The 25,950-nt window shown below is 43.4% G+C and overlaps 1 protein-coding gene across 2 annotated transcripts in view; it reads left to right on the top strand.

Annotated features, from left to right (window-relative positions):
* Nucleotides 1–25,950, top strand: part of GUCY1A2 (guanylate cyclase 1 soluble subunit alpha 2) — a 431,042-nt gene that overhangs the window by 277,200 nt on the left and 127,892 nt on the right. For both annotated transcript variants that reach the window (XM_030200255.1, XM_030200253.1), the window contains exon 6: nt 1,599–1,742. In XM_030200255.1, coding sequence (XP_030056115.1) covers nt 1,599–1,742 — 144 coding nt within the window. The remainder of the gene's footprint in view (nt 1–1,598; nt 1,743–25,950) is intronic.

The raw sequence follows: 25,950 nt of genomic DNA, 5'->3' as shown, positions 1-25,950 counted from the left end.
CGGGAACGCCCAAATCCTGAAATTTAGGTCGTCCTTAGAGATGGTCGTCCCTAGACTTGGTCGTTTCTGATTTTCGGCGATAATGGAAACCAAGGACGCCCATCTCAGAAATGACCAATTGTAAGCCCTTTGGTCATGGGAAGAGCCAGCATTCATAGTGCACTGGCCCCCCTCACATGCCAGGACACCAACCGGGCACCCTAGGGGGCACTGCAGTGGACTTCAGAAATTGCTCCCAGGTACATAGCTCCCTTACCTTGTGTGCTGAGTCCCCCAAATCCCCCCCCAAACCCACTACCCACAATTGTACGCCACTACCATAGCCCTTAGGGGTGAAGGGGGGTACCTAGATGTGGGGACAGTGGGTTTCTGGTGGGTTTTGGAGGGCTCACATTTACCACCATAAATGTAACGGGGGGAGGGAATGGGCCTGGGTCCGCCTGCCAGTAGTGCACTGCACCCGCTAAAACTGCTCCAAGGACCTGCATACTGCTGTGATGGACCTGACTATGACATTTGAGGCTGGCATAGAGGCTGGCAAAAAATATTTTTAAAGATTTTTTTGAAGGTGGGAGGGATGAGTGACCACTGGGGAAGTAAGGGGAGGTCATCCCCGATTCTCTCTGGTGGTCATCTGGTCATTTCAGCCACCTTTTTGTGCCTTGGTTGTAAAAAAAACAGGACCAAGTAAAGTCATCCAAGTGCTCGTCAGGGACACCTTTTTTTTCCCATTATGGGTTGAGGACGTCCGTGTGTTTGGCACGCCCAAGTCCCGCCTTCACTATGCCTCTGACACGCACCCATGAACTTTGGTCGTCCCTGCGACAGAAAGCAGTTAGGGACGCTCAAAATTGGCTTTCAATTATACCAATTTGGGCGACCCTGTGAGAAGGACGACCATCTTCCGATTTGTGTCGAAAGATGGGTGTCCTTCTCTTTCGAAAATGAGCTTGTTAGTGGCTGTCCTGAAAACTTTACTGGCTAGGTTTGCCCTCAGTGGCCTAGATAAAAGGTGAGAAACCGGAGGGATAGAATAATGATAATCTACCTCAAAAGCCAAACACGGTACAGCGGAAAGCAAGCAGTAAAACAAGAGATTCACACCTCACTAGTGACATTAGAAAGTAGTTTTTCAGAGATCGGGGGTGATAGAGGCAAAAACAATACATGAATTCAATAGAGCATGAGATAATGCAGGGGATCAGCACTGGTAAAGAAAGAATGGGAAAGAAACAGTTTAAGTGAAATCCACAGCATTTTCAGAAGGAAGCAAATTAGGCAGACTTGGTGAGCCTTATGGCCATCGGCTACTATCAAATTCTGTGTTTCTTTCTATCTTATACTTGTGAGCATTGTCTAGTGATCAAACTATCAAGTTAACTCCTGTTTTCCTTATGATTTGTCCTTACTCTGCTTCTTCTGTTCTGTAATCTTCCATGATCAACAAGATGTCAGTATTTATTTACTTTCTTCTAATTAAGTTCAGATGTGCAATTATCCAAGCCATTGATATTTTGTTGACATGCTTGTGATTGTACCTAATGAATTGACTTGTATCATTATCCTAATGATGCGTATGACTCGTTTTATTGCTACAGGTGGAAACAATAGGCGATGCATACTGTGTTGCAGCAGGGTTGCATAGAAAGAGCCTCAGCCATGCTAAACCCATTGCTCTCATGGCCATAAAGATGATTGAACTTTCAGGAGAAGTACTCACTCCTGATGGACAGCCTATTAAGGTAACATTTTAAAGTTGTATTGCCATGCTTTCTATCCCTCTTGAGTTCAGTTCTCTGGGTCTTACCATAAAATACAATAAATGGAGCGCTTCCAGAGCATGTGTACTTTTAGCTGGGCTAAAAATAGATACTTGTGTGTGAGGAGTGGGGTGGGGGAAGGTGTTTCAGGGGCCATTTTACTAAGCTGCGTTACCACCCGGCTACCACATGGCTGTTGCGGTAATTTAATTTTTGGCGCGCGGACGAAATATAAATTTTATTTTCAGACGCGCGTATCAGACACATGTCAAGTGGCATTTGACGTACGTAGGTCATTACTGCCCGGTTACCGCATGAGACCTTATGGCTAGGTCAATGGCTGGTGGGTGGTAAGATCGCAGACCTAAAATGGACACTTGGCAATTTTGATTTTGACACACGTCCATTTTCAGCAAAAATTTAAAAAAGGCCTTTTTTACAGGCATGCTGAAAAATGGATCGGCGCGCACCCAAAACCCGCACATACGCTACCGCAAGCCACTTTTCAGCGCACCTTAGTAAAAGGACCCCTCATGGCAGTAGAACAGCCAATATATATGAAATTTTGAACAGTACATGTGTTAGTTTGCCCTCCTTAGTTACCATTACAAATAACAGTTATAAAGAATGTAGGTATTTTTAGCATATATATTTTATACTACCTAATTTTCAATTGGCCACAACCACATGAAGTAAAAGTACTACATCTTTAAAAGAATCATTATTACCTCAAATTAGCCGCATATTTAAAAATCCCTTAACAATGTAATAAATATAAATAATACAGCAATAATTCTAACTTTCCTCCACAACATCTATGCAATTGACTTGCTTCATCAAAGATCACCATAGTGTGAACAAACACAATTTTAAAAATTATACAGACCACTTAAATAATTCATTAATCATTACTTCCATATCAATGTAAATTAACAAAGAAAAATTAACATACTACTACTACCACTTAACATTTCTAGAGCGCTACTAGGGTTACGCAGCGCTGTACAATTTAACAAAGAGAGACAGTCCCTGCTCAAAGAGCTTACAATCTAATAGACAAGTGAACGGTCGGTCCGATAGGGGCAGTCAAATTGGGGCAGTCTGGATTCACTGAACGGTAAGGGTTAGGTGCCGAACGCAGCATTGAAGAGGTGGGCTTTAAGCAAAGACTTGAAGACGGGCAGGGAGGGGGCTTGGCGTAAGGGCTCAGGAAGGTTGTTCCAAGCATAGGGTGAGGCGAGGCAGAATGAGCGGAGCCTGGAGTTGGCGGTGGTGGAGAAGGGTACTGAGAGGAGGGATCTATCCTGTGAACGGAGGTTACGGGCGGGAACGTAAGGGGAGATGAGGGTAGAAAGATAGTGAGGGGCAGCAGACTGAGTGCATTTGTAGGTAAGAAGGAGAAGCTTGAATTGAATGCGGTATCTGATCGGAAGCCAGTGAAGTGACTTGAGGAGAGGGGTGATATGAGTATATCGGTTCTGGCGGAATATGAAACGTGCAGCAGAGTTCTGAACAGATTGAAGTGGGGATAGATGGCTAAGTGGGAGGCCGGTGAGGAGTAAGTTGCAGTAGTCCAGGCGAGAGGTAATGAGAGCGTGGGCGAGAGTTCAGGTGGTGTGTTCAGAGAGGAAAGGGCGAATTTTGCTGATGTTAAAGAGGAAGAAGCAGCAGGTCTTGGCTATCTGCTGGATATGCGCAGAGAAGGAGAGAGAGGAGTCAAAGATGACTCCGAGGTTGCGGGCAGATGAGACAGGGAGGATGAGGGTGTTATCAACTGAGATAGAAAGTGGAGGAAGAAGAGAAGTGGGTTTTGATGGAAAGACGATAAGCTCGGTCTTGGACATGTTCAGTTTCAGGTGGCGGTTGGACATCCAGGCAGCAATGTCGGATAAGCAGGCCGATACCTTTGCCTGGGTCTCCGCGGTGATGTCTGGTGTGGAGAGATACAGTTGGGTGTCATCAGCATAGAGATGATACTGGAAACCATGAGATGAGATACTCTGATGCCTAAATTAGGTGCAGATCAGGTGTATTCTATAACAGTGTGCATAGATTTTAGAAACATCAATGCTCCGCCCCTGGCCATGCACCCTTTTCAATTATGTGACTAAGAATTTAGGTGCATTCCATTATAGAATACACTTAGTGGTAGAATGTGGCCTGCGGTAGTGTAGGCGCGTGTATTGGATACGCGCCAGACCAGTTTTTACCGTGTCTGCAAAAAGTGGCTTTCCATTACGTTCAATCCCACTATTCCAGGACGAGTGAGTAGTTATGTCCATCGGCCAGCAGGTGGAGATAGAAAATACAGAACTGAGCTGAGCTCCCTGCTAGCAGCTCAGCTCCTCAGTATCTTCTATCTCCAGCAGGTGAATGGACAGACTTCCTCTGTCTCTGGTTCTGAGGCCTTGCTCTTGGTCCAGTTGGTCAGCTGGTTCCCAGTTGAGCAGAGCGAGCAATTGAGCAGAGATTCCTGGTGGTGCTGGGTCCCTGTCGTGCCTTTCCCCTGGGGTGTTCTGTGCCTTTTCCCTGCTTTTCCTCAGTGTGAGAGCCTGCTCAGCAATCAGCCTACTCAGAAGATGAGGAGTCGCAGGAAACACAGTGAGTCTGGCATGCCGGTGCTGCTGCCCTACCCTGCTGTGACGGGGGGAGACTGTGTGCCCGTAAGACCGAGCATTATGCCCACATTGGGTTTACCGTCGCTCTGTAAAAGGGCCCCTGAGTTAGGCACTAAAGCATGCCTAACATAGCTTAGAATGGCACAGCACAGGACATGCTCATGCTAATTGCTGTATTAGTGTGTGCTAATCCGGGCACTAAACCTTTTTTGTAATTCTTCTGAGAAGTGGGCATGTCAGGGGGTGGAGAGTGGACATTCCTGTACTAATCAACTTTAGCACATGGCCATTAATAAAAGAAATGGAAAATCAGTGATTTAACTGCTGCAGTAAAAATGGCCTTAGCTCACAGGAAAAACTGGCACAAGGACACACTAAGATCAGTTTTTTCCACGGCATAGCAAAAGGACCTCTTAGTGCAATCTCTCTCATTCTATCCCAGTTTATAATATGAAAAATTTCCATTGCTATGAAAACAGAAACCATATGGATGAATTATGCCTGTGGTAAAAATGGACCACAAGAAACCTATTTGTAGGGATTAAATTCTTACTGTACATCAGCATTTTCATTTCACTGCTATTAAACTGAAAATCCTAAGTATGATTTTAATTGGGAGAAAATATTGATATTTGATTAAAACTCCACTGAAGATCTGTTAAAACACTGTATTCTGTTTGGCTGCGTTCCCTAGTTTATTCTAGGACTTTGAGCACTATGGCAACAATTGTAATTGCTACCGTACTGCAGAGTTTTATTAACTATATCTATCTTGGAGAACCAACTACAAGCACAGAAGAACTAACCTCCACGGATACAGCACAGCAAACACACAACAGTGGAGGAGACCAAAAAAAAAACCTTGCACAAATGGTATCCAAAAAAAGTACTTAATTCACAAAGACCCAACACAACTGTGTAGCAGACCTAACCACTTCAAACCAAACTCTGGTAAGACAGCATGCATAAAACACACCACTACGTAGCGGACCTAATCGGCTAAGTCCGCTACATAGCGGTTTGAATTTCATGCATGCTGGCTTACCAGAAGAGTGGTTTTACTTTACTTTATTTTACCAGGTGCTTACATTCCACTCACATCTCGAGAGGATCGGAGCGAATTGCAGATTAAAGAGAATTCAACAAGATTTCACTGGGAAGAGAAGTATCATAGCAGATTGCAGAGTGGATTAGCAGGTAGATAAATCAATCTAATACATAGATGCAGTGAAAAGGTCAGTTTGATGTTGGACAGATTGAAAATCTCATGTTGGGGAACCAGATTTACGAGGAGTTTGGTAAGACGTATTTCTTGAATAGAATGGATTTTAAGGTTACAGAATTGAGTGTAGCCGTTGATGTTGAGCATTTGGTTTCGGTAGGGCATTCCAGACTTTGGCGGCTTGGTAAGAGAATAGGCTTTACATTTTCAAAGATACTGCATGATGGCTCAGTCTTGTTGTGGTTTCTTTGGAAAATAACCTATACACAACTGAACATCTAGACCCCTGAGGAAGGCCATTTTTGGCTGAAACATGAATTGTGTTGGTTCTTTGTGAAGATTGAGGGCCTTTATGAAGATTGAATAAAGTACTTTTTTGGACACCATTTTTGCAAGGTTTCTATCTTGGAGAATACAGAGTTCCTTGTGGGTTGTGGTACCTTGCACTGAAACAACATAAGAGCAATTAGTTATTGTGAAACCTAAGTTTTGTAGGGGTGTGCTGGCCAACAATGTTCATTTTTAGGTGCATTTTTCTTGAGAGAGTGCCTGTTGGGCAGGATCGATCCATCTGTCTGTTTGTACGCATCTAGTTGTTGTGTATGTGCAAATAGGTGGGTAGGGAGTGAGGAAGCCCTGCTGGGAAGAACTAGTGAACCAGACCCCATCCTTGAACAAGAGAAGAGATAGCAAGGGAGTGATGGGAACAGTGGGTAGCACAGAAGTCAGACCCTGCTGCCTGAAGAAGAGGAGTGCCAGGGAGGGAGAAATAGGAAGAAGCTTCAGGTGGGGGAGTTGCTGTTAGTAGAGCCACAACACTGGTGTAACTAGGGCCTCGCCCCTTTTGGGCTAGCTCCAGTCCGACCCAGGTCACAGGGAAAATGTGAATTTTATCTCTGTTTATAATTCTCTTTTTTTCTCTTTTACAAGCCATCCCCAAGGCCCCACGCTGGGCACCAGTTTTATGTAGCCCCCAGACCAGGCTCAGTCCCCTCATGATCCGAGCGGACAGGGATGGTCCCACTACCATTTGCACTCAGTCACAGCACTCTTCTCTTAGGGCCCTGTTTACTAAGCCGCACTGTAGGCATGCTAGCGTTTTTAGCATGTGCTAAAAATTAGTGTGCGCTAACGCTAGAGACAACCATATATTCCTATGGGTGTCTCTAGCGTTAGTGCACGCTAATTTTTAGGACATGCTAAAAACACTAGTGCACCTTGGTAAACAAGGCCCTTAATTTTTAGTCCACACATGACAAGCTGAGAGTGGGCTAAAGTTCTGGAATTGCGATCTGGGGGTTTCTATCCACAATGAGTACACTGTAGGCAACAGTTTATGCAAAACTCAAACCTTTATTTTCCAATTCTGCAACGGCAGCAACATCAAACAGTTTATTGCAATCCAATTCCAGGTACTTCAAACTATATTCCAGTTCTTCTGTGGAGCTCCCATGCCACTTTATCACTACAGGTTTATTTACAGGGATGTTTTCTTGGGCTCTACTAATACTACTACTACTTAACATTTCTAGAGCACTACTAGGGTTATGCAGCGCTGTACAGTTTAACAAAGAAGGACAGTCCCTGCTCGAAGGAGCTTACAATCTAAAGGACGAAATGTCAAGTTGGGGCAGTCAAGATTTCCTGAATAGAGGTGTAGTGGTTAGGTGCCGAAGGCGACATTGAAGAGGTGGGCTTTGAGCAAGGATTTGAGGGGGCCTGGCGTATAGGCTCAGGGAGTTTATTCCAAGCATGGGGTGAGGCGAGATAGAAAGGGCGGAGCCTGGAGTTGGCTCTGGGCTATATACATGTGTACAGAGCTTCTGTCCATGCCTATCCTGTAGAGAGATGAAAAATCCTAAGGTCTGCACTCCTTCTCTCAGCAGTAATTCACTTTTGTGGGCTCAGACCCCCCTAGTCTGACCCTCTTTCAGCGGTGATCCTACTCTTAGTCCACCCTGGTCCTGGGATAAGCTCTCCTTGGCTTTGCTCCCCTTACTCCTGGGCTGTATTTTCGTCTACCCACCCACAGCACAATAGTCTCCCAGTTGCCACTTTATGGAACCATAATCTGCCTCTCACAGACAGTGGTACTCTTTGCACACAGCACTCCCCTTCTCACCTCCTGGTCTATGGCAGAGAACACTCAGGCAACCAAAGACCCCCACCTCTCATCTGTATCTCTTCCCAAACCTCTCATCCTCTATCACTCAAACACTTGCTCCCTGCATCTTATTCCTATACTCCTCCCCTTGGGCTGGGCTTTCTTCCCACCCTGGGATGTCCTACCACTCCCCCCAGTAACCTCTAGACGGAATTTATACCTTCAGTAATCCCAATATTTGGGGGGATTACACTGGCAAAGTAATTAAACCTGGGGATTTCTTCCATACAACCTTACTGAAAATTGATTGTTGGTGGAAGGGTAGGAAGAGGCAAGGTTGAAGCAACTTGAGCCTACAGATCTTAGTCTTACAATCAACCAGAGAAAGAAGGTAGCCTGGTTTGGGATTATAATTTTGTGGCTTGCAAAATAGAACAGAAGGGTTAGAGATCTCAGTTCCACAGTCCAAAGAAATAAGAAGAAGCCAATTTAGTCCAAGGAAGAAGATTAGATAATTTCAGCCACATGGACCCAGGGATTTCAGGAAATTGTATACTTGAGCAACAAGAAATTAGAAGTGTGCTAGAGAGCGGAAAATGACAAGAAGGAGGGAAGCAAAGAGAAAAGAGGGCAGTAAATTAGTATAGAAAACAGGAATCAAGGGATAGAAAGAAAAATGATGGAAGTTGCTGGAAGGATAAAGTGATGATTGTGGAAAGAGAAATGAAAAATATGCAGGCTGTGGAGTATGGGATTGAGATGGTTAGAATTTGAGTGGAAACAATGAGAAATCTGTGGAAGAAAGACAGTGGAAATGAGAAATTTATGGAGGGAGAAAGAAAAATGAAGCAAGGATTCATTTGCAGAACTGAGAGAAAAGGGAATCTACAGAGCATGAGAAACAGTATAACAAGGGAACAGGTAGAGGCATTTCAAGAAAAGATCATATAGAAAAAGATAAACTCGTATATAAAATTGAGAAGATAAGACTGAGAGAGAAAGAATTAAAGTCCTAGAGGGAGACTAAAAAAAACATGCCTAATTTACTATTTATTTTAATTCAAACATTTTTATTAAGTTTAAAATATCATATAAAAACACAACAAAACAATAAACAATCTTATGTCTCTAAATTAATGACAAAATCCATATACTGCTTTTTATCTGGTTGGTACACAGAATCATTCTTAATCATCAGGGCCTGCCATATAAACAATTTGCTATGGAATACTCCTTGCACTTAGATATTTATTTATTTTAAAAATATCTATTCTAGTTTCTTTTAATCTTACATTTTCATATTTAGGGAAATATGACTACAGTACGTTCATTGATCTGATGCGATTTTTGAGTAATTGGTTCGACCCATTCCCAATTCGTTATTTATGTACCTATTCCGTACTTTATTACATTTCTCTGTTTTCCTTTGTTCAAGCACAGCTTATTTCAGAGATTTGGGGAATGCAAGTTAGAAAGGCTTTCTCCTATTTTGTGTCAAGGGGAAAAATACTTATGGATTTATATTCAGCTTGCAATGTTTTTTTAAGCACTGCCCGATGCAGGATGAATTAGACTTGGATAGTCAGTGCTGGCCCTTATGTAGGTACCAGCATTGAGGGGGACGTTATCAACATGTGTAAAATAACCCAACTTAACAGTAACTCATGCTGATAACTCCTCCCCACCCCCCACCCCCGAATATCTGAGTTAGTTCTAAAAAAGGGACCATAAACAGTAAACATGTTGGCAACTATCCTTCTATCAGGAGACAGCAGCCCAGTCTTTAGCTCAATAGAGTCCCAGTTCAACAGTCAATACAGCCTTTTTGCCCTTTTACCTCATGTCCTCTCCTTGATCCTTGGAATAGCCCCTCTCAATTCAACTAAAAGTGTGCCTGCTATGGAAGCCGGCCCATACTTTTAGCTGGATTGGGGCTTTTAGTTCATTTTCAGCCAGGCCAACTGAGATATATGACTTTGAAAGTTGTTCCTATGTATTTATTTATATCACAGATTTCTATGTTGCTCCATCCTGGAGACTCAGGGCTGTGTGCAACAAATAAAAATGCACAAAGCTCAGAGCAATAGGAACAAACATATGGTTCTTCTTTCTCTTTTGACTGTGTTTCAGTTAAGATTAATTATTCCTTTGCATGTAGCAGTTTAATCAGCAAGCTTTCATGCATAAAGAAAGACTTCTAGCATAAGTGTTTTTGATAATTCAGAATCAGGGCTGGCCCAACCACTAGGTAGCTGCCCACCTAAGGTAACACAGTGCCCGGGGGGGGGGGGGGGGGGGGGGGCACACAGCACTGACATGGCAGTTGCAGTGTCTATAAAGCACAAATTATAGCCAGTTTTCTATACATGCACTGACTGCCATGCTGGTGCTGTCCCTGTTGCTGCCCCAGAGAGGGTAGGGAAGGGAGGGAAACTGTTGAACACCTTGTATGATGGGGAGGGGGAGGAATGAGATGCTCAATACCTCTGGTAGGAAAGCAAAGGTAAGAGATGCTAGACTCCTTGGAGGGGAGGGGAGGGGAGGAGGTAGGAAAGGAGAGGGATGCTGGACTATGGAAGGGGAGATGCTGGACATGGGAGAGCCTTGAGCTGCCCCTTGGGCCACATGGCTGAAGGTTTGCATGGTGTTAGAGAGTATAGATAAAAAGGCAATGCAGTGGCACAAAATCTTTCTCATTCCTATAAAGGAGAAAGCCCAAAGGAAGGCTGATAAATTAACTGAGTTGTCTACAGCATAGCTTCTCAAACCTGTCTTGGCAGACCCACATCCAGTCTGGTTTCAGGATATCCTCAGGCAATATGCATGAAATAAATTTTCATACACTACCTCCATGGCACATAAATTTATCTCATGCATTTTCATAATGGATATCTTGTAAACCTGACTGACTAGCAGTCCTTCAGCACAGCTTTGGAAACCCTTGGTGTAGAGATTGGACCTAATATATGAACTGAATTAAAAACTAGTTGAGGGGTAGATAATAATGGAGTTCACTCTAAAGGAAGAAAGATGATGACTAGTGTATCAGGGATTGGCCAGTACTGTGGCCAATACTCTTTACTTGGAATGACATTGTGTAAGGTTTAGGATGGAAAATTTGTCTTTTTGCAAATGACACTAAAATCTGCAGCACATTATGGCATGTATGTATATATCGTGTGAAATCTGGGGAAGTGTCAGAATGTATTTGGGTAGGGTGTATGACTCAGGAAGCTTGGAATGTGTATGAGGAAGAGTGGTGCATTGGTGTGTGCAGCTGGGGTGCGATGGGTGAGGTAGCTTGGATGAAGACAGTTTTCAACAAACGATTCAGAGTTTTTCCTTCATTTTTATAACCTCTAACAGCCTTCCACATTGAAGCAATGAAGACTATGTGGGAGGGAGAGTTGGTTTGTTCTCTGAAATAATGAACTAGAGTTTCTTATTTTCAAACTTATCCAAGGATTTCCCATTTTCTTCCAGAAAGCCAAATTTGGAGAATTCCTGCTCTTTTTTTTTTGTAGACACTTATATCGCCCCCTCCCCCAACAGACAGATGACGAGTCAGTGAGACATGGACTCTTTCCCTTTCTCATCATTTCCCCCCAAGATTCCACATGTTGAAAAGCATAAAGAAGCAGATATATTGTAACCTTTCCAGAAGAGTGGAAATATATAAGACGTATAATAGCACCAAACAGATAGAAGACCTAAGAACAACAGTGTCGTAGGAAGGGGGGGTGGTGGGGCGGTCCGCCCCGGGAGCACGCCGCTGGGGGGGAGGGGTGTCGACTTCGCTGGTTCACTGCTTTCTCTGCCCCGGAACAGGTTACTTCCGAGGTGGGGGGGGTGCACGCGCCGAGGAGGGGGTGCGCTGCGTTGCACCTGGGGGGGGGGGAGTGTGCAGCGGCGACCCGCCCCGGGTGTCAGCTGCCCTCGCTATGCCACTGAAGAACAAAAAGAGAAAATGATACAGCCCATTAAGAGTCAAATTAATATTTGCGAGCAATAGTTAATACGCTGCTTTAAGCAGGTCAGACTGTAGCAGGCTTATTAGAGCGTGCTTCATAAGAATAAATTGCTACAGCAGGAGCATTTCCTATTAAAAAACCTTTCTAATACTGATAGTGTTATATTTAGCAACTCAAAACTGGGTAGCCTAGCAACATCTGATTTTTATCTGATGTTTCAATAAGTCATTCTACAAACATTGTCTTTAGGTTGGATAGTTTCAAATACTAAATTGTCATTGTGTGCATAAACATTTCCATGCCCACGATGATTTTAATAACATATCTGAATGTTTATTTATTTATTTGCTGCATTTGTATCCCACATTTTCCCACCTATTTGCAGGCTCAATGTGGCTTACATCATGCCGTAATGGCGATCGCCATTAACAGAATGAAAATACAGAGTGTTATTGCAAATAAAGTACAGAAAATATAACATAAGTTAGAAATGATTAGCTATTCAATCCATTTCAGGTATTTGAGAACAAATATGCAAATCTATGCATCATGGTTCTTGATGACTGCCACTGAATGTTTTTTGTTTGTTACATTTGTACCTCGCGCTTTCCCACTCATGGCAGGCTCAATGCGGCACTGACCTAGCTATTTAAGGTGATACCTTCCTATATAGTGACCTGAGCTTTTTTCAATAGAGATTTTTAGATCATGCCTTTTCATTGGTAGTTCAAGGCAGGTTACATTAAGTCACAGTAGTACATTTTTTTTTACGTAGAATAAGACTCATTTTTTGAGTGCGGTTCTCCAGGGCTTATGATATTTAGTAATGTATTTATTCAAAAATTGTTTCCTGCCAGATCACCAAACCTCATGGTGGGTTATGGTCAAACATTCATAAGAACATAAGAATAGCCATACTGGGTGAGACCAGTGGTCCATGTAGCCCAGTATCCTGCTTCCAACAGTGGCTAATCCAGGTCACAAGTACCTGACAAAATGCCAAATAGTAGCAACATTCCATCCTACCAATCCCAGGGCAAGCAGTGGCTTCCCCATGTCTGTCTCAATAGCAGACTATGGATTTTTCCTCCAGGATCTTCTCCAAACCTTTTGTAAGCCCTACTACGCTAACCGCTGTTACCACATCCTCCAGCAATGAGTTCCAGAGTTCACAAGCAATATAACGTAACGAACAGAAAGAATACATAGAATAAATACATATGAAGGGGCCTTTACTAAATCTTAGCAATGCTAACAGAATTAGTGCACACCAAGGAGGGAATTCATAAATGGCATTCAAAATTCCACACCCCAAAAAATCAGTGCTAAGTGTGATTTTATAAAGGATGCACGAGCTTTATAGAACTGCGTCTGAGAAGGTGTAAATGCCAGCATCTAACGTAGGCATGGATCAACCTAATTCTATCATTTTCCCCTATATAGCGCGCCTAGCATGCTGTCTTTCAGGTGCTCTCCACAATCTTCTGCTTACCAATCTGCCATGACCCTGTGCCCGTCCATCCCTGCCATCCCTACCGAGGCCTAGAAGTAACACTTCTGGTGCTCTCCATGATTTTCTGCTTACCAATGTGCAGCAACTGTGGTGGACCCTGAGCTCTCCCATCCCTGCAGAAGCCCGGAACCGATACTCCCGGTTGTGCCTTTTTTCTTTCAACCCTCAGTGGCACAAGGTTTATTTGTTATTTGCTGGTTTGTGCTTGCTGTGACTAGTGCTCTTGTGCTGTCTTTCAGGTGCTCTCTACAATCTTCAGCTTACCAATCTGTCTTCATTAAACAATCAGTTCACGAGTTTGGTCCATTTATCTTTCAGATGATCTCACCTTCTATTTCATTAGGAAGAGTCCCTGAGGCTTAGAAACAAGTGATTTTAAGACCCAAATTAAAGGACCACCACAAACCTGTTTCAGACACAAGCACTGTATTGCCCCATAGCTAATCTCCCTTTCCTTATAAAATTCCTGGAAACCTTCATTCATTCCCAACTTCAGGATTTCCTAACCAAAGCACACACCCTCTACCCAAACCAAACAGGATTCAGGCAACACCACAGCACTGAAACTGCCATGCTAGGTATTACAATACATATTCACCGGCAGCTAGACCAAAACAGATCAACCCTCTTATTATTGTCCCTCGATCTTTCAGCCGCATTTGACCTAGTTGATCAGTCTTTTGTTAGATAGACTCTATAGCATCGGGATTCAAGATCAAACATTTAACTGGTTCAAATCTTACTTCTCTCATTATTCTTACATAGTCCAATATCAGGACCAATAGTCTAAGCAAGTCACCATCAACTCGGGGGTCCCACCGGGATCAATTCTCTCTTCCAAGCTTTTCAATATTTTTCTGGCCCCACTTTCAGCACTTGCACATTCGTTAGAGTTCACAGCATATGTATACGCAGATGACATACAACTCCTACACCACATAGACCCGACTGATGCCCAAATGGTCCACTCCCTAAATGGTTATCTAGTTTAAATAACTAACTGGCTAAAAGAGAATAAACTTATTCTTAATCCTGAAAAATCAAAATATATCCTTTTCATAAACTCTCAAAAACGTTAATTTCTTACACACCATACTCCTCAATTCCACACCTGTTTCTCGAGTACAAAGTACTAAAATCCTGGGCATTTATCTAGATGAAACCCTTTCATTGCATCAGATTTCTGCTGTGACCAAGAGATATGTTTATAGACTTTGTCAGATATGCTCAATTCATCCATTTCTAGACTCCTCAGCAGTTAACATCCTTGTACACTCTTTTGTGATCAGTGGTCTAGATTACTGTAACTCACTATACTTAGGTCTTAGAACCATTGACATTAGACGTTTACAGATAATTCAGAATACCGCTATAAAATTAATAACCGGAAAAAAGAAATATGGCCACGTTACCCCCCTTTTAAAAGCTGTCCATTGGCTTCTATTTCCCCATTTTATCATTTATAAAATCACTAGCCGTTAAGCCCGTTAAAACGGGCGAGTATTGGTATGGGGGTTTTCCAGGGCCCCTTCCCCTCCACCTCACCACTGCAAGGTCCCCTGCTCTCCCCTGCCAGCTCCAAGGCCCCCCTCCATCCCTCTCCCAGCTCCAAGGCCCCAGTCCCTTCCCCCCAGCTCCAAGGCCCCCTGCCCTCCCTCCCAGTTCCAAGGCTCCATTCCCTCCCAGCTCCAAAGGCCCCCCTCCATTCCTTCCCCCCATCCCAGCTCCAAGGGCCCCCTATCCCAGCACCAAGGGCCCCCCTCCATCCCTCCCCCCTCCCAGCTCCAAGGCCCCCTGCCTGCCCTCCCAATTCCAAGGCCCCATGCCGTCCCAGCTCCAAGGGCCCCCCTCCGTCCCTCCCTCCCAGCCAGTGTGAAGGCCCCCTTCTGTCCCTCCCTCCCAGCTCCAAGGCCCCCCTCCTTCCCTGCCAGCTGCAAGGCCCTCTGTCCCTCCCTCCCAGCTCCAAGGTCCCCCTCCTTCTGATACCTCCCATGTCCAGCATTTCTCCTCCCCTCCCTCACCCCCAAGGTCGCCACCACTGCCCCTCCCCCCCGAGGTCACCGCTACCGGTTCCCCCCCCCCCCGAGTCACCACCGCCGCCCCCCTCCACCCGGCCCGGGCCCTCTCTTCGCTATTGACGTAACGTCGGTGAGGGTGGGACACAGGCAGGGAAGGAAGGCCGACGGGAGCTCAGCTGATCTGCCCTGCTGCGTTTTCGGCGATGTAAGTTCAATAGCGAAGAGAGGGCCCGGGCCGGGTGGAGGGGGGGCGGCGGCGGCGGCGACTCCAGGTGGGGGAGCGGTAGTGGCGACCTCGGGGGGTGGAGCAATTCCCTCCCTCCCCTTCGCGCAGTTTCCCTCTCTGTCCCGCCCTCGTCATCACGTATTGACGCGGGACGGGCAGAGAGGGTAGTCTACTGCGCATTTGCGGGTGAGTACGGTCACTCACATTTTATATGTTTGATGTTGCTGGTTTACAAGACATATATCTACAACTTGAATTGAGCGAACTGAAGGATAATGTATAGTACTCTCAAAGCTCAAAAAAAGTCCTTCCTACTTTAGAAAACGTCTTAGAGTGTTACAAACTTAATTGAAATTGGAGGAAAAGCCTCATGTGACGTGAAATAATTCCTTCTTTCGCAGTATCCACTGTCATATATCTGAGGAGTACTCACAAGCATCATTGGCATAAAAACCTCCAAATCAGTCAGAATATATACTTTATTTTATAAACATTCTCCATGCTATATCCAGCTTAAATCTCACTAGATATTTAGACTCTATGGGACTTATCTTTTGAAGTTCTACAGCCTGATTCCTTTCCACGTCTATGGCTGTGAATTTAAGTGAGTATCAAGGAGGTTTTATGAGAGGAGAATGATGTCAAAAAGTTAAAGCTGTCTCTCCTGAGCAGCCGCCATATTGTGTGACCCCAAACATTTGAAGATGTTATTGAAAACAATAGCAAACTTGTGAGGTTTATAACTGCCTATATATGTTTTTTTTAATTGACAGCTGATTTTAATAGAACCATTCTTCCACAGATCCTTCAATCTTCTGGATTCAGATATTTGCTCTTCTTTCCTTTAAGAAATTACCAGTCACTGAGTTTAGTAACTGACTAGTAGTTACCAACCTCCCTCCTTATTATCTCTTTTATGAAGTGTGATAATATCTGACCTCTTTTAGTCCTTCAAAACTACTTCTCTTTCCATTGATGCCAATTTTCTTATTTTCTGGGGATGTGTATTTATTTTGGAACAAAATTAAAAATGCAATGAACCAAGCTTCTTTAATTGCAAAATGAGAGAACCCCACAATGAAATTTGTTTGCTTGTTACAATGAGTGAATAAAGCTCTGAGCCACTATCCTTCTCTCCAAATAAAAGGCTTCTTTGCCTCATGCTCCCCTGCCACAGATCAGTGATGTAGCCACAAGTGGGCCTGGGTGGGCACAGGCCCAACCATAAGTGATGCATCTCTGATGTGGCACCCATGCTTCACTGAAACTCTGTCCATATGCACACCTACCTGCAATGTTGTCCCATCAATTCATGGTGTGCATTTTTTTTTCGCTACTCAGTACTCCTTTAATGGGGGAATTGATAATGCTCATATGAGCACTGCTGATATCATCACATTAAATTCCATTTTCTGCAGTTAAATGCATACATGTTGCACTGTCACAGCTTAGCAAATGGACCCATTAAAGATTTAATTCCCCATTATAATTATTATTGAAACCCAAATATTTGATGGTATTTAAATGTTACTTGACACTAACAGGCTTATTTTTGAAAGAGGATGCCCATCTTTCGACACAAATCGGAAGATGGGTGTCCTTCTCACAGAGTTGCCCAAATCAGCGTAATAGAAAGCCGATTTTGGGCGTCCCCAACTGCTTTCCGTTGCGGGGATGACCAAAGTTCCCTGGGGTATGTCAGAGGCGTAGCGAAGGCGGGACTTGGATGTGCCTAACACATGGGCATCCTCGACCCATAATGGGAAAAAAAGGGCGTCCCTGATGAACACTTGGACGACTTTACCTGGTCCTTTTTTTTTACGACCAAGGCACAAAAAGGTGCCCGAACTGACCAGATGGCCACCGGAGGGAATTGGGGATGACCTCCCTTTACTCCCCCAGTGGTCACTAACCCCCTCCCACCCTCAAAAAAAGAATTTTAAAAATATTTTGTACCAGCCTCTATTCCAGCCTCAAATGACATACTCAGGTCCATTGCAGCAGTATACAGGTCCCTGAAGCAGTTTTAGTGGATACTGCAGTGCACTTCAGGCAGGCAGACCCAGCCCCCCCACCTGTTACACTTGTGGTGGTAAATGTGAGCCCTCCAAAACCCACTGTACCCACATCTAGGTGCCCCCTTCACCCATAAGGGCTATGGTAGTGGTGTACATTTGTGGGTAGTGGGTTTTGGAGGGCTCAGCACACAAGATAATGGAGCTATGTACCTGGGAGCTTTTTCTGAAGTCCACTGCAGTGCCCCTAGGGTGCCCGGTTAGTTTCCTGGCATGTCAGGGGGACCAGTGCACTATGAATGCTGGCTCCTCCCATGACCAAAGGGCTTGCATTTGGTCATTTCTGAGATGGGTGTCCTTAGTTTCCATTATTGCCGAAAATCAGAAACGACCAAGTCTAGGGACGACTATGTCTAGGGACGACCTAAAAGTCAAGATTTGGGCGTCCCTGACTGTATTATCGAAACGAAAGATGGATGCCCATCTTGTTTCAATAATACGGGTTTCCCCGCCCCTTCGCTGGGACATCCTGTGAGGACATCCTCAGGAAAACTTAGGCGCCCCTTTTGATTATGCCCCTCTAAATGTACCTTCCTATAGAAAAGGTGCCATTCAAACTGAATAGTAGGAGGTCTTTTCTGAAAAAATGGCCCAATTACATTTGAGATGCAGATTTGGTAGGAAAATGTAAAAACCTAACTACAAGGGAGGAGCCAAGTTTTCCACGAATGAGCATTTAGAGGAGTAGTAAGTGGGAAACTCCACCCATGGGCCTACCAGAGCCTTAGCTCACTGCCCTAGGGCTAAAGGAAAGGAGGAGGAGGAATAAAGGACAGCCCGTAACTAAATTTAGTTGCACGGAGCAGTGTTCAATGTATTCTATATATTACACAGAAATTTAGGCTTATTCTGTAAAGTACGCCTAAATGAAGGCATACTTTATAGAATACACTTATGCAAATTTCGTTTTGGCACTGACTTTTAGACGTGATACATGGAATCTAATCCGTTATGCCTTAAGGAAGAAGGTCTGGTCCCGGGGAGATTGGATCCTGAGCATCAGTCAGAGAAGAAACAGAGTGAAGCTGTTGACTTCTGTGAATCAAAGTTCGCCTTAAGCAGGGGCAACAAGGGTGGCCACACAGGGGCCCATGATCCTAGGGGTGCCATGCTTAACTATCAACTTTGCAACTGCTGACTGACCAAGAGTTAATGCTTCTTTTCCCTCTCCATGTCCATCACTCTCTCCCTCTTTCTCTCCTTGGCACTAACATTCTATATTCCTCCCACTGCACCACTGGCCAGCCCTTATGTCTCACTCTCCTCGCTTTTTGGTTTCATGTTTCTGAGAGGGACACACCATTTTATTGCCTTTTTAGCAATTAAAGAATTCTGTTTAAATAAATCAATCCCTGAAACCTCATTTAATCCAGGACAGGAGGAGGAGGGGAACCAAACAAGTCTGCACAGTGCTCTACAATTGCTAAGGCCGGCCCTGCTGTGAGTCTCACATGGGGAAGGGACTTGAAGCTGAAGACAGTGGAGCGTTAATGCCTACTGCCTTTAGTAGCAGGGGATAATATACCTACTCATCCTTGGGCTTATCCTTAACCTGCCCAACAAGGTAAAATCTTATTACACTCAGAGACCACAGAGATACACCCAAGAGAGTTATCTACCACCATAGCCATAAGCAATAATAAGTTTCCAGCAGAGCATTTTACTTGCCTCAGGTGGACTTTAGCCGCATTGAGCCTGCTTTTAGTGGGAAAGTGCGGGATACAAATGTAATAAATAAATAAATAAATAGATATTTTATGCACAATTTTCCTCTTACATTTTATTCTTTCACTTTTGTGCATACTAATTTATCACTAGAGTTGCCCTTTAAAGATGATCATTGCCTCCATTATTTTCTTTGTTTTCTGACTGTGCCTACTATTAATATTTTATCTGTAAACGTATAAGCTCACTGGAGGGCGGAATCTTCATAGTCTGTGTGCTGAAACTTAAAGTTAAAAGGGAAGCAATGTACATTCAGCCAAAGGCACTACAAATTGATTATATATCTGCTTCTGGGGTAGCCCTCAGCCCCAACAAATGAGGGGGCTGCTACATAAACATAATTTCACATGATATACAGTTTGAAGCAACATGCTAATTTATGAGGAATTATACATGTTAAATAACACTTTGCATTGAAAGAAATCTACAATTTCAGTATGGTAAAGGGCCCTACAGCTTTGTTGCTAAAGCAAGCTATTTCTGTGTTGAATTCTAAACATCAAATATCAAAGAGTGGCATTAAGGCTGTGATGCCTTGGAGAATTTCTGGAATGTTCTCATGAATTGTTCTCTCCAAATAATTGTCTCTATAATTATGTCACACAGAGTCTTCCAAAATGTGTGTATTCTTCAGGGAGAAGGAATGGTGGGAAACTTTCTTGGAGATGCTCACCACTGTGTTTGACTATTTTTCCCACTAGAGCCATGCAAAGAAGGGAAATTTCTAGTTTTGAAAATGAATGCACATGCTTTTTTTTTTTTAGTTGCTCCTTTAGAAGGCATTGCAACCTACAAAACCTTTTTGCTTGCTGAGTCTTGCAACTTCTTCCCTTATAGGCTAAAATCCGTTATCACTTTTCTCTTCCTAAGGCTAATCCTTGGCCTCTGGTGCTCTGGTCTAATGTTCATTCTCCCATTTATTCATCTGGGATGCAGCATAAATGCTGATCTTTGCTGTTTGCCAGTTTTGCACTAACATCCACTCTCTCCTGTTCTTAGACAGGTTTTCCATTCTTGTTTCAAACAAAGAGAAATTCACAAGATGATTCATTGTAGTTGTCTTGAGATGAGGATCCATTAATAATGAATCCACAGGGAATCAATCCATGCTGATGAAAAAGAGACACACAGAAAACTCACAGATTTTGCAGTGCTTTCCTATCACAAATGGATTTCAGTGTGTTGTTCATTCTCTATTTTAATGTGATTTTATATTTTAATCTGATTTACTACTACTACTATTTAACATTTCTAAAGCGCTACCAGGGTTGCGCAGCGCTGTACAATTAACAAAGAAAGACCCCTAACACACAAGATGTCATGAAGAAATCCCATAAGTTGGATAGGAAAGAATGATACACAATCATACAAGAAACACAGAATAAAATAAAATAGCAATACTACAAATAATTGATAGTAAAACATTTCCCTTGCAGGCTTCAATAAATGTATAGGAACATTTATAAGTCAAATTATTAGAGTGATAATTATTTTCATGTTTATTAGAAGATAACGGGGTAGCTCTATAACTAGGCACTCACATTCAGGTAATAAGCGACGGTCTAGTAATTGGATAAACGATAAACGATTAAAATGGCAAAATGTATTTCTTACATGAGTTTGCTAATGCATCCAAGTTTGCCTATTCTTGTTCATTTGAATATCATCTGAAGTAGTGTTTTCAACATTTTTTTAATTTCAGGGCGCACTTTGGAGTTTCATTGATTTTCATGGAACACCACATCCCCAAACCCTGTTCATGGGAGTTCTAGCATACCTAGGGCAGTGCGGTGAGAGCAGTCTGCCCCGGGTGCCAACAGCAAGGGGGTGCACGAGCAGGCATGTGGCTGTCGGCTCTGTCGGTTCCCTGTCCTGGAACAGGAAGTTTACATCAGAGGGGGCAGGGCACTGGCAGAGCCAACAGCTGTGTGCCTACTCAATGCACCCCCTTTACTTGCAGTAGGAGGGTGTACATTTCCTGGGGTGGGGTGTGCACACTGCTCGGGGGGTGTGGTCTGCCCCAGGTGCCATATAAGGTAGCCACGCCATCGCGTGGGAGGGTAATTCTATAGCAGCAGGAGTCTTTTTCAAAGCTGGAGTAGAAAGTGGTTTTAGCGTGGCCTTATGTGAGTCTTTTCTGAATTTTCTGAATTAATGGCTATGGCGCTGTTATCATGGCCATTAGAAAAATTAGTACAGTTATTTTGTAGGCTCTAAGGGTTCACGTGCTAATCCAATCCTGTGCTAATGTGTTAGCGAGCAGCAATGCCAATGCACTAACTGATTAGCTCAAATGCCCACTCTTCACCCCCAGACAGGCTCCATCAGCCAAAATATAAACAATTTTTTAGCGCATAAGTAGTGAGTGCACAATTGAAACTTACCATGGGACGCCTCGGCATGCCCCACAGTAAGCCCTTTTATGCTACAGTAAGCACAGATGACACAAAAACTGTTCAACGTTGTCAAAACGTGTGCAGATTGTGAAAACTTACAGGAAGGTCTTAGGGAACTGGAAGACTGGGCATCCAAATAGCAGAAGAAATGTAATATGGACAAATGCAAAGTGATGCACATTGGGAAGAATAATCCAAATCATAGCTACCTGATGCTAGAGTCCACCTTAGGAGTTAGCACTCAAGAAAAAGATGTACAGTGGGGGAAATAAGTATTTGATCCCTTGCTGATTTTGTAAGTTTGCCCACTGACAAAGACATGAGCAGCCCATAATTGAAGGGTAGGTTATTGGTAACAGTGAGAGATAGCACATCACAAATTAAATCCGGAAAATCACATTGTGGAAAGTATATGAATTTATTTGCATTCTGCAGAGGGAAATAAGTATTTGATCCCCCACCAACCAGTAAGAGATCTGGCCCCTACAGACCAGGTAGATGCTCCAAATCAACTCGTTACCTGCATGACAGACAGCTGTCGGCAATGGTCACCTGTATGAAAGACACCTGTCCACAGACTCAGTGAATCAGTCAGACTCTAACCTCTACAAAATGGCCAAGAGCAAGGAGCTGTCTAAGGATGTCAGGGACAAGATCATACACCTGCACAAGGCTGGAATGGGCTACAAAACCATCAGTAAGACGCTGGGCGAGAAGGAGACAACTGTTGGTGCCATAGTAAGAAAATGGAAGAAGTACAAAATGACTGTCAATCGACAAAGATCTGGGGCTCCACGCAAAATCTCACCTCGTGGGGTATCCTTGATCATGAGGAAGGTTAGAAATCAGCCTACAACTACAAGGGGGGAACTTGTCAATGATCTCAAGGCAGCTGGGACCACTGTCACCACGAAAACCATTGGTAACACATTACGACATAACGGATTGCAATCCTGCAGTGCCCGCAAGGTCCCCCTGCTCCGGAAGGCACATGTGACGGCCCGTCTGAAGTTTGCCAGTGAACACCTGGATGATGCCGAGAGTGATTGGGAGAAGGTGCTGTGGTCAGATGAGACAAAAATTGAGCTCTTTGGCATGAACTCAACTCGCCGTGTTTGGAGGAAGAGAAATGCTGCCTATGACCCAAAGAACACCGTCCCCACTGTCAAGCATGGAGGTGGAAATGTTATGTTTTGGGGGTGTTTCTCTGCTAAGGGCACAGGACTACTTCACCGCATCAATGGGAGAATGGATGGGGCCATGTACCGTACAATTCTGAGTGACAACCTCCTTCCCTCCGCCAGGGCCTTAAAAATGGGTCGTGGCTGGGTCTTCCAGCACGACAATGACCCAAAACATACAGCCAAGGCAACAAAGGAGTGGCTCAGGAAGAAGCACATTAGGGTCATGGAGTGGCCTAGCCAGTCACCAGACCTTAATCCCATTGAAAACTTATGGAGGGAGCTGAAGCTGCGAGTTGCCAAGCGACAGCCCAGAACTCTTAATGATTTAGAGATGATCTGCAAAGAGGAGTGGACCAAAATTCCTCCTGACATGTGTGCAAACCTCATCATCAACTACAGAAGACGTCTGACCGCTGTGCTTGCCAACAAGGGTTTTGCCACCAAGTATTAGGTCTTGTTTGCCAGAGGGATCAAATACTTATTTCCCTCTGCAGAATGCAAATAAATTCATATACTTTCCACAATGTGATTTTCCGGATTTAATTTGTGATGTGCTATCTCTCACTGTTACCAATAACCTACCCTTCAATTATGGGCTGCTCATGTCTTTGTCAGTGGGCAAACTTACAAAATCAGCAAGGGATCAAATACTTATTTCCCCCACTGTAGGTGCCATTGTAGACAATACACTGAAATCTTCTGCCCAGTGTGGAGCAGCAGCCAAAAAAGTAAACAGGATGCTAGGAATTATTAGGAAAGGGATGCAAAATAAGAACTAGAATAGTATAATGCCTCTGTATCGATTCATGGTATGACCTCACCTTGAGTCATACATTCAGTTCTGGTAACCGTATCTTTAAATAGATATAGCGAAATTAGAAAAGGTTCAAAGAAGAGTGACCAAAATGATAAAGGGGATGGAACTCCTTCCATATGAGGAAAGGCTAGAGTGGTTAGGGCTCTTCAGCTTGGAAAAGAGATAGTTGAGATGGGATATGATTGAGGTCTATAAAATCCTGAGTAGTTTAGCATGGGTAGAAGAGAATTGATTTTTCATTCTTTCAAATAGTACAAAGACCAGGGGACACTTGTTGAAATTACATGGAAATATTTTTAAAACAAATTGGAGGAAATATTTTTTTACTCAAAGAATAGTTAAGCTCTGGAACTCGCTGCCGGAGGGTGTGGTAACAGCAGTTAGCATTTCTGGTTTTAAAAAAGGTTTGCACAAGTTCCTGGAGGAAAAGTCCATAGTTTGTTATTGAGATGGATATGAGGGAAGCTGCTGCTTGCCTCAGGACTGGTAACATGGACTGATGGTACTAACTGGTTTTGTGCCAGGTACTTCTGACCTGGATTGGCCACTGCTGGAAACAGGATACTAGTCTAGATAGACCATTCTTATGTTCTTAAGAGTTGCTGCTGACCTGAAAGACATTCATGTACACTGTGGCCCTACAGGAGCAGGCCACATTGGGACACTGCTCTGCCAACATTTAAACAGCCAGGAGCGGCTTCTGGCCAGTTAAATGGCACTTAACCAGCTATCTAGCAATATTTATGAAGAGATAACTGGTTATCTCCTGCTGAATATTACCAGTTAGCACTTAGCAGATAGCTGGTTATATCGTGCGATATAACCAGCTATCTGCTGATATTCATCGCATCGCCAGCTAAGTCTGGGGACCAAATTAGGCTGCCAGAGTAGCTGGAATGTCTTTGGCCAGTTTAAATGTAACCATCCAGCACTGAATATTGGCTTGGCCAGTTAAATTTAAACCAGCCAAAAAACTCCCAGATATTCAACGCCGGTCACCGGAAATAGAATGGCATTGAATATCCGGACTCAGCTCCAACCATGGGAAACAGCTCGGCTACCTCCCGTGGTCTGAATTGTGGGCCTGTTATGTTTACAGAAATAGCTTTTGAGTACAGTTTCCTCCCTTCCAGTGAAGTGAACAGCAGCCCTTAACTGGACACCTTTAATAAATATTATTTGCTTCCACCATAATTTGTTGTGTGTGGGGCTTGTTTTCTCTGGATCCACAGCCCTCCCTTGCTCACATTACTACAAACATTGTCTTGAAATATACTAAATTGCCTCTCACTGTTCTTTAAAATTGCTCCTGAAAATGCACATTATCAGGAAGGCATTCCTTTTCTCTTTGAAACTTTTTTTTTGTATTAGCTGTGGTCTATTCTCATGCTCATTTAGACATACTCATGTCTTTCAGCTCCCACATACAGCAGTGACTTTGGCGAATTGAACATTTTACAAAATATGTTGCATGACATCCTATTAAGTTAAATGAAGACAGCGCTCCCACATTGAAGATGACCTTGGTTCTGTCAAATAACATTACACTTTAACCAATTCAATGGACTATCCCACTCAACCTAATACAAGCTTTGCTTTACAATCAAATAGTGGTCAAAACAGCGTGACAATAATTTTCTTTTTCTTCTTTGTTATGGAGGAAAACCTCTGTAGCCCTGGACTCGAGTTTGTTTTATTCTAGTCTACGGGGTGAAATCTTGATTGATTATTCAACGTTGGGAAACAAATTTTCAGCACAAGCGCGAGGGCAGTTCTTTGAAAAAGCCTAACACGGTGAAACGGAACCCCGTCAGAACGATTGAAAATTGAGATAAGTGCTTGTTGCCTTAAGAATTATTCACATGAATTATGAACTCAGATAGGAGGTTTTTTGCCAATGAAGATTTCACCCCGTAGACTAAAATAAAACAAACTCGAGTCCGGGGCTACAGAGGCTTTTTCCTCCATAACAAAGAAGAAAAAGAAAATTATTTGTCACGCTGTTTTGACCACTATTTGATTGTAAAAATAACATTACACTACAGTTTGACAGCCCTTTATTAAAATATCTTGGCAACCTAGAAATTGACCTGTATTATACTTTAAAGGTTTATTATTATTATTATTTTCTTTTTTTTACAGAGAATGTCTCTTTTCTTGTCATCTGTGTGGTTTGTTGTTTCCTTAGGTTAACTCATTTATTTGTATCTTTGTGTTTCTTTACATACTTTCAATAATAAATAGTGTCACCTTTCACAAATACTACAATCTGTCAATTTTATACCTTTAGTGTTCTTAAAACATAGAAACATATTCCTTGA

The sequence above is a fragment of the Microcaecilia unicolor genome, chromosome 4 (genome assembly GCF_901765095.1).
Source record: "Microcaecilia unicolor chromosome 4, aMicUni1.1, whole genome shotgun sequence".
Lineage (NCBI taxonomy): Eukaryota > Metazoa > Chordata > Amphibia > Gymnophiona > Siphonopidae > Microcaecilia > Microcaecilia unicolor.
This window is presented reverse-complemented; position numbering and strand designations above follow the sequence as displayed.